This window comes from Octopus bimaculoides, chromosome 12 (genome assembly GCF_046866305.1).
Source record: "Octopus bimaculoides isolate indiv1 chromosome 12, ASM4686630v1, whole genome shotgun sequence".
NCBI lineage: Eukaryota > Metazoa > Mollusca > Cephalopoda > Octopoda > Octopodidae > Octopus > Octopus bimaculoides.
In genome coordinates this window covers 8695625-8704815 of record NC_142939.1, presented here as the reverse complement: position 1 = coordinate 8704815, position 9191 = coordinate 8695625, and the positions used below count along the sequence as shown (strand labels likewise).

At 36.4% G+C, this 9191-nt stretch overlaps 1 protein-coding gene across 1 annotated transcript in view; it reads right to left on the bottom strand.

The window, feature by feature from the left end:
- The window catches only part of LOC106876762 (uncharacterized), a 34993-nt gene extending 26691 nt beyond the window's left edge, over window positions 1-8302 (bottom strand). The window contains exons 1-6 of the mRNA XM_089360779.1: window positions 8079-8302; window positions 6102-6150; window positions 5393-5464; window positions 3920-4176; window positions 2056-2149; window positions 628-884 (exon numbers count right to left, since the gene is read on the bottom strand). Of these exons, the coding sequence (XP_089216905.1) occupies window positions 628-884; window positions 2056-2149; window positions 3920-4176; window positions 5393-5464; window positions 6102-6147 (726 nt within the window). The 5' untranslated portion in view covers window positions 6148-6150; window positions 8079-8302. The remainder of the gene's footprint in view (window positions 1-627; window positions 885-2055; window positions 2150-3919; window positions 4177-5392; window positions 5465-6101; window positions 6151-8078) is intronic.
- Window positions 8303-9191: the final 889 nt, after the last annotated feature.

Genomic DNA, 9191 nt, shown 5'->3' with positions numbered 1-9191 from the left:
TGATGATATATATATAGTGAGTGGATCATATATCCTAAAAAGAAGCACACTCTAAAATTTAGAGCAGTAAGTACACTGTCTGACCTGTAAACGAGATAGGTTATCACCCATTGACAGGTCTGGTTGGAAGATCTTATGGATTTAAAGGATGAACAGGCAACCTCTGCCCTTAGGTTGATTCCGGTCTGCAAATACTTTTTACAGCCCTAATCATAAAACTAGATATCCCACACCTGCAGCAGGTAGCATTTAAAATGGGGGCATGGACTATAGACCTCATGTCTTGTGTATAAGAGAGACTGCAAGCCCAGCAAGTCTTTAAGGATCCTTGCTTGCACTGCTATGCAAAGCTTGCATTGTCTGCTCCCCTTTACAGAGGACCTCTGCTGCTCTATGATCCTCCATGCAGGTTGTGTTCTCACCTCTTGTGTATCTTCCATTGGCATCAGAGATGTCACAACTCATTTCTGCAGCTGAGTGAACTGGAGCAACGTGAAATAAAGTGTCTTGCTCAAGAATACAACGCACAGCCAAGTTCCGGAAGCGAACTCACAACCTCACTTACAGAGTCACACTAAAACACACACACACATGGATTAAAAATGAGAATTCTATCCAAATACTTACACTTTCCAATGTCCAACCAGATACAAATCCCTTCCAGAAATTTTTTACCGTTTCATTTAATTGTAATTCTTTTACTGGATCAATTTGTGGAGTGCAAAAATAAAAGCTTGGTTGAGATCCCCTTTTACATTTTTTTGCACAAGATAATCTATTTGAGAAAACACGTGTTTCATCATTGATTAATTGAACAGTGATATAGTTTGAGGTTCCAGACAAAAGTTTCCTTGAAATATAGAATTTGATTCTCCAGCAGTAACCTGAAACAAAGCACAATGAGATAATGTTTATTGCATAGATTGACTGTTTGTAATAATACTGTTTGTATACATTTTATCTTTTACTTGTTTCAGTCATTGAACTACGGCCATGCTGGGGCACCGCCTCGAAGGATTTTAGTTGAACGAATCGACTCCAGTACTTATTGCTTAAAACCTGGTATTTATTATATCAATCTCTTTTGTCAAACTGCTATGTTACAGGAATGTGAACAAACCAATACTGGTGGTCAGGTAGTGATTGTGAGGCAAACACAAATGCAAAGACACACACACACACACACACACACAAACACACACATATACATATAGGATGGGCATCTTCGTTAAATCTACCCACAAAGCTTTGGTTGGCCTGAGGCTATGGTAAAAGACATTTGCCCTAGGTGTCAAGCAGTAGGATTGAACTCAGAATCATGTGTGTGCTGGAAAAGTAAACTTCCTACTACATAGCCACATTTGCGTCCATATTTAAAACTACTTAATAAATATTTTTGAGGCACAGGTATGTCTGTGTAGTTGTGAAGCTTACTTCCAAACCATGTGGGTTTGCATTCCATCCTATTCACAGCACCTTGGACAAGTGTCTTCTATTATAACACCGAACTGATGAAAGCATTGTGAGTGGATTTGGTAGATAGAACCTGAAAATAGCTCATTGTATATTTGTACTATCTCCATTGACAGTCTATTTTTTAACCTCGTTCATTTCTTCTACACAAATACTTGTTTGGATTGGTAATGATTTCTCCTTCTCTTTCTGTGTACAGAATATATGGTATAATTATGAACAGGGCAAATTTTAGCCACTTCTCTGCAGATTGATAAAAATTAATGAATAGCTTTAATCAATTTTCGAACCTTGTTGGGTTCTCATCAGAGGCATCTGCATCATTCTGACAGTCTCCAGAGAAACAAGCAGCCAAACTGTTTATATACTCAACAAATGCAGCAGTTACTCTATCAAGGAGTCTCTAATTTGCATACATAAAGTGTTTAACACCCTATAAATATCAGCGGCCTGTCAACAGGGATTTTAGCCCACACAGTATCAAGGTATGATTTTATATGTAACATATGGTATAATTATAATATATATATATTTGTCTATGTGTATAGCTCATTAACTACATAGACATATGTTATAATTTACCTGTGGGATTTAGTTTACAGCCTTTTTCGTCGGCATCAGGGTTATCGAGTGTGCATCTATAATTAGCTGAAGTATTCAAGTTCATCAAATCAATCTGCAAAGAAATGAAATAAAAATGTAAAGCACGTTGCATGTAACACACGCTGGACTGAACCCAACCCATTCACATCCATGACAACTCTTTCAATGAAATGCAATGTGTCCCTTTCCACGGTGATCTGAGCTGTGAACAGGAACCTTGGCATGACTAGCCGTGTTCGACGACACCGTCACCTACTAACAGCCAAGGGCAAAGCAATCAGAGCTAAGAGATGCTCAAAGCTTCTGTCATTCGTCAAGCATCAAGGTGCCTTAAAAACTCTCATGTTTGTGGTTGAGAAGAAGTTCACTGTGGATGCTGAGGTGAATCGCAGAAATTCTCGAGTAATTGCATATAACTCTTCTGACATCCCTACTGTGTTTGAGACTAAAATTTCTGCCTTTGTGTTGGTACCTGGAGCCATGGCGAATGATGGAAGTGTCATGGATTCTCAATTCATTGAATCTAGCTTGAAATCAGCACAAAGGAGTATCTGGGTTGTAATGTATCTATTGTGGGCCCAGGAGAGACTGCTCTTCCTGTCAATACTGTTGTTGCTCTCTATCTTATGGGATATGTACCCATGCATTGCTTTTTGCTGGTATGATACCTGCTTCTCCTTCAAGCTTCTGTTTAAGTTGGCCAGTCCAGTCTCCATTGGGTTGTTGCATAAGATAGCTGTATTCTCAGAGCACCTACTCAGTAGTTCTACCACTCTGACAATGTTGTTGCTCTCCCTTTTGAGTATGCATGGAACGTACTCATTTCTTTCTTTACTGTTCAGCTGGTGTTGTCTGAGTGATACAATGCGAATTCCAAAGGGTTTTTGGATTGACCTTATGCCTCTACTGCCATCATTTCATCTCACATATATCCTATCGGTGTCGTTAATATGGAAGTTGCCAGGGGTGGTCAGTACCTTTCTGGTTTTCATATCCAGACTGTGTATCTCATCAAGTATCCAATCCAATATCTCAAATATTGGTATTAGCAATTGTACTGCAAAAGCATTGTGAGATATGGTTAAATGCAGACATCCCATATTTTCGGGAGTCTACAGAAGTATTCTGTTGCTTTACCGGCTTTAGTCACCGCACCAACGTATGCAACATTCTCATCGATTCCGAGGTAATTGTAGATTTTATCATTAGAAATTGGGGAGATGACAAGCTGTTGATGTTCATGTTCTGTGTCTGGTCAACAATCTTTCCTCGATTGACTATCATGTATAAGCATTTATCTAGCTTAACTCCATTCCTTTATCTCGTGTAGTTCTAATTGTCTCTTGATGCTGATCATATTACACTTTACGTCATCAACAAAAAATGTGTGGATGACATTAACTTTATTCTTTCCTGTATATCTCAGCATGTAGCCTTCACATTTTGTTAACAGTGCTGACAAGGGATTCACTGCTAATACAAACAGTATTACAGATAAAAAGATTATCACACTGAAATATATCTGTTGATAGCTTAACTCTGTTTGTGCCAACAGGTGTTACTTTAGTTGATTATGTTCTACATTAAAAGGAGATATTTTCATATCCTTATATTTATGTACCTGTTTCTTTACCTGAATTGAAAGCCGTAAGAGAAGGAGTTAGATACTGATATGTTATTACCTGAATCGAAAACAGGACCTTTTGAGTAACATGATAATGCTGCAAAATCACGCACATGCACACACACACACACACACACACACACACACACACACATCCACACATACACACACACACACACACACACGGATTAAAAATGAGAATTCTATCCAAATACTTACGCTTTCCAATCTCCAAACAGATGTCAATCCATTCCAGAAATGTTTTACCGTTTCATTTAATTTTACTTCTTTTACTGGATCAATTTGTGGAGTGCAAAAATAAAAGCTTGGTTGAGATCCCCTTTCACATTTATCTGAACAGGGTAATCTATTTGAGAAAACTCGTGTTTCATCATTGATTAATTGAACAGTGATATAGTTTGAGGTTCCAGACAAAAGTTTCCTTGAAATATAAAATGTGATTCTCCAGCAGTAACCTGAAACAAAGCACAATGAGATAATGTTTATTGCATAGATTGACTGTTTGTAATAATACTGTTTGTACACCGTTTTTTACTTCTTTCAGTCATTGAACTACGGCCATTCTGGGGCACCGCCTCAAAGGATTTTAGTTGAACAAATCGACTCCAGTACTTATTGTTTAAAGCCTGGTACTTATTGTATCGAACGCTTTTGCCAAACCGCTATGTTAAAGAAACATGAACAAACCTTGTTTAAAACCTGGTACTTATTATATCAATCTCTTTTGCCAAACCGCTATATTACAGGAACATGAACAAACCAATACAGGTGATAGCTTATAAGCTTTAAGCTTATAAAATATTATTATTTATAGAATTGTAAAACTCAGAACTACTTATCAAAATTATAGAATTGTAAAACTCAGAACTACTTATCAAATCATTTCAGAAAATGCACATTCTCGTTTGTTTATTAAAAACAACACTATGAAATTATAGTTCTTAAATCTGACAGGAAGAATTGAATGGGTATGTTAGTGTAAATGACAGCACACATACCATGAAAAAATAGAGATGTGGGTTCGAGTCCCACGCATATGGAAAACCTACTTTTTTCCGTCGCGGGTTTCTGTGCCACAATAATAGACTATTTTCTTTAGTCAAAACACAGTGATCGCTTATAAGCTTTAAGCTTATAAAATATTATTATTATTTACAGAACTGTAAAACTCGCCACCGCTTATCAAATCATTGCAAAAAATGCACATGCTCATTTGTTCATATATATATATATCTAATATATAAATAGCATAGGTGCAGGTGTGGCTGTGTGGTGCACTTGTACTAAATGAGGCTGCAAAGAAAGTGGTTTGGAGATGCCACTACAAAAGATTGCTCAATAAAGAGAATGAATGGAAGAAAGAGAGTCTGCCGAATGTTGACCCAACAGAGGGACCAGCTATCCGAGTTGACAGTATCATGGTAGATAAAGCAATTAAGAGTATGATGACAGGGAAAGCCCCTGGCCCATAAGGAATCACTGCAGAGACAGTAACTGCAATTTTGGGAAAACAATGGAAATGTAATTTCCTGAATCTGATGTAACCAGATGTTTATTAATATTTTGCTAAGATTGAAGCAGATGATAGCACAAGATTAAAAAAAATAAACAATATTTGATTTGGTAGCACACTGCAAATATACTTAAAACATATATTATTCTAAAACATACCTTTTGGCATTGGATAGTTCTGTATTTGTAGATCTTTTGCACTCTGGGCATGTTTATTCTGATCCACGGAGCCTAAAGAATTATTGATAATTAGTGTCAGAAATTGGACAAAAAAACTTAAATTCATTAGATGAAAAATTGATATTATTCAAAAGACTGCCAAGGTCGACTTTGCCATTCATCCTTTCAGGGTCAACAAAATAAGTACCAGTTGAATACTGGGTTCAATGAAATGGACATATACTCTCTACCAAAATTGCTGGCCTTGTGCCAATATTAGAAATCAAAATTAAAAATCAATATTAGTTCAAAGATTTTCTGAATATTAGTTGTATCTTTCATGTCAATGGTTGTTATTAACTGTAGTATTATGCTATTGATCTAGATATTTAAGCAGAATTTTTATCCTTCAGCTCAGCTCCCGTGCCAGTGGCATGTAAAAGCACCCACTACACTCTCAGAGTGGTTGGCATTAGGAAGGGATGTAGAAACTTTGCCAGGTCAGATTGGAGCCTGGTGTAGCCATCTGGTTCGCCAGTCCTCAGTCAAATCGTCCAACCCATGCTAGCATGGAAAGCGGACGTTAAACGATGATGATAATGATGATATATATATATATATATATATATATATATATAAATATGTTTTGATGAGATGAAAATTATTATTTTAAGAATTCATGAAGGAAGTTATAGGTTAGAATACTTACTGTAAACTATTTGCAGGAGACAAAGTAAAATGAAAATGCAATTCATAATCTGAAAGTAAACAAAATATTTGAATGACTTTTTGAAAATAGAGAAAATATATCACTTTTTATTGAAAGTCAGAACAGTTACTCAAAATTTCCCATTACAAATATTATCTAAAGAAGAAATTAAACTCTTGGAAAATGGGTTAAAATTTAAACCCATTCCAAAACCCACAAAGCTGAACTTGTGTAAGACACAGATGAATTTTACCTGTACAGGTCAAATATGTCTTTTTATCCTTTCTTATTTTATAAAATAATACACTTGTCAAGATTTAAGCAATTGCAGCCCACATTCCACTTTTTAAAAAAATTTCTTTAAGAAATCATTTTATAATTTTAAACATGAAAATTCATTGGAGCAGTGAATCTAGAATTAAGAGTGGCTACAAATAGAAAACATGCCTGTGAATGTAAAAGGCACCATTTGAGCATTGGGCCTCATGGAAGCAGTGACATTAAGCCAAGTGAGATCATAGTTGTGGCTGATGCCAGTGCAACTAGCCCATTAAAAGCACCCTTCAATCATTGGGTGATTTGCTGTGCTTGTGAAGACCTGTTGAACCAAGTGAAATCACGGTCATAGCCGATGTTAGTGCCATCTAACAGGCACTCGTGCCAGTGGCACGTACAAAGCACCATCCGAGCGTTAGGCCTCATGGAGGCAGTGACAGGCGACCATGACTTTTGTGTAGACCTGTCAAGCCAAGTGAGACCATAGTCGCGACTGATGCTGGTGCCAGGTCAATGGCACCCATGCTGTTGGCACGTAAAAAAATCACACACTACACTCTCGGAGTGGTTGGCATTAGGAAGGGCATCCAGCTATAGAAACCTTGCCACATCAGATTGGAACCTCATGCAGCCCCCTGGCTTACCAGTTTTCAGTCAAACTGTCCAACCAAGCAGACATTAAATGATGATGATGAGGAGGAGGAGGACGAGGACGAGGAGGACGAGGAGGAGGAGGACGAGGAGGAGGAGGAGGATTATCTTTGTGGGCTCCCACGAACTAGAGTGTGTAATGGGCCATCAAAATTATAGTACAATAAAATTGATAGATTAGATTATAGTAATCTTTTTTTATCAAACGCTCTCATTTAAAACTGCGTGTGCCAATAGTTTCTTATATTTAACCGTACTTAACTATACACATTATTTACTCAAATAATCTTATACAATCAGGCCACTTAGCACTGCCAGTTGCTTTACATAAATGATCTGCTAGAAATATAATCCAAATATTACCACTTTTAAAAAAATGATGGTTTTTTTGTTAGAGTAGTCTTAGGGGCACTATGTTTGTAGGGAAAACTGAGATTATCACTGAGAATGCCTTTTGATCATAGTTTTGCCAGATAGGGTTGATTTGGAGGTAAAACCAAAGCAGCAACCACTACTTTAGACAGATTCAGTGAGTTGGTCATAATTAACTTAACAGTACCATTTGAGTTGAGATTTCAGTTTAAATATTCTAATGTGTAACTTTCTTCAATAGGCTTATTAACTCTCTCCATTCTCACAAAACTGGTTTTTAGCAAAATTAACTCCTGATGAAACACAATACTATTTTAAAGGCCCCTGAAAAAATTTTGCTTTAGATGTATGTATTGTTATGTATTGCAAGAAATAGCTGGGTGGTTTTTCTCTAACATTTTATATGGTTCAACCTATTCAAGTTAATGTGTGAAAAACAAAATAGGAATTTGTAAAAGAAGTTTCTATAAAACTAGTTTTTGAACATTGAATAGTAATGAGATGGGGGTCAACCAGAATAAAATAGTAATGAAAGGGGTCTGTAGATAAAAAAATGGCTGAGAACTCCTGAACCCTTCAAGGTTGTGCCCCAGCATGTTCTACAGTTTAATGAATGAAGCAAGTGAAAGATAAAAGATAAAAACAAACAAGTAGAGGAAATAAGAAACCAAAACTTACTGGTTAATTGAAAATGTGATTTTCACAAATCAGTGACTGCTCTGAATCAATACAGCGTCAAGCTAAATGGTTTTTTTTTTTTAATTTTGATCCTTTATATTCTGATTTCAAATCTTGTTGCGGTCAGTTTGCTTGTTAGTTCTTTCGTTGGTTTGATAAACTAATTCTAATGAAGAGTGTAGAATCAATGTGTATGTGCTACACAGCTACATCTAATCCACTCCTAAAAAATTTTGGGCTTGGATCTAAAGTGAGATGTAATATGATTTGTCAACAAGATTGTATGTGCATGTGTGCGTCTAATTTTAGTGTATTGGTACAGCTTTAATTACATGTGTGTGTGTCGTGTGTGTGTATGTGTGTGTATGTGTGTGTATGTATGTGTGTGTGTATGTGTGTGTGTTATGCATAAATGCATATATTTGTATATACATATATGTGTATATGGACATATGTGTCTATGTGTAATTCACTTGAATAGTAACTGAGAGCAGGAAGTTCTTTAAAGTAACAAACAGAATTTTAAAATTTCAAAAACAATCCTTAGTATTCCTTTGTTTTCTTTTTCTTTCTTTTGTCTATGATTCACAAATCTTCCTACAGATGTTCCTGTACAATATTTGTTTGATATTTTCATTTATTCAGAGATTGTCTGTTGCCACTAAAAACAATGGAACTATTATGATGATGTTAGCCATAAAACAAGTCAATAAAACAAGTCAACTTCATCGACCCCAGTGTTCAACTGGTACTTATTTTATCAACCCAAAGAGGAATGAAGGCAAAGATGACCTGGGTGGAATTTGAATTCAGAACATAAATATGGTCGAAATGTTGCTAACCATTTTGCTTGCTGAGCTATTAATTTTTCCAGCTTGCCACCCTATTGTTAATGTTAATATTCTTTTCTACTCTAGGCATAAGGCCCGAAATGTTTGGGGAGGTGGGGTCATACTGGTATGCAACTGGTACTTAATTTATCGACCCTGAAAGGATGAAAAGCAAAGTTGATCTCGGTGGAATTTGAACTCAGAATGTAAAGATAGACGAAATACCGTTAAGCGTTTCACCTGGCAGGCTAACGTTTCTGCCAGCTTGCTGCAGAGCTGTTTC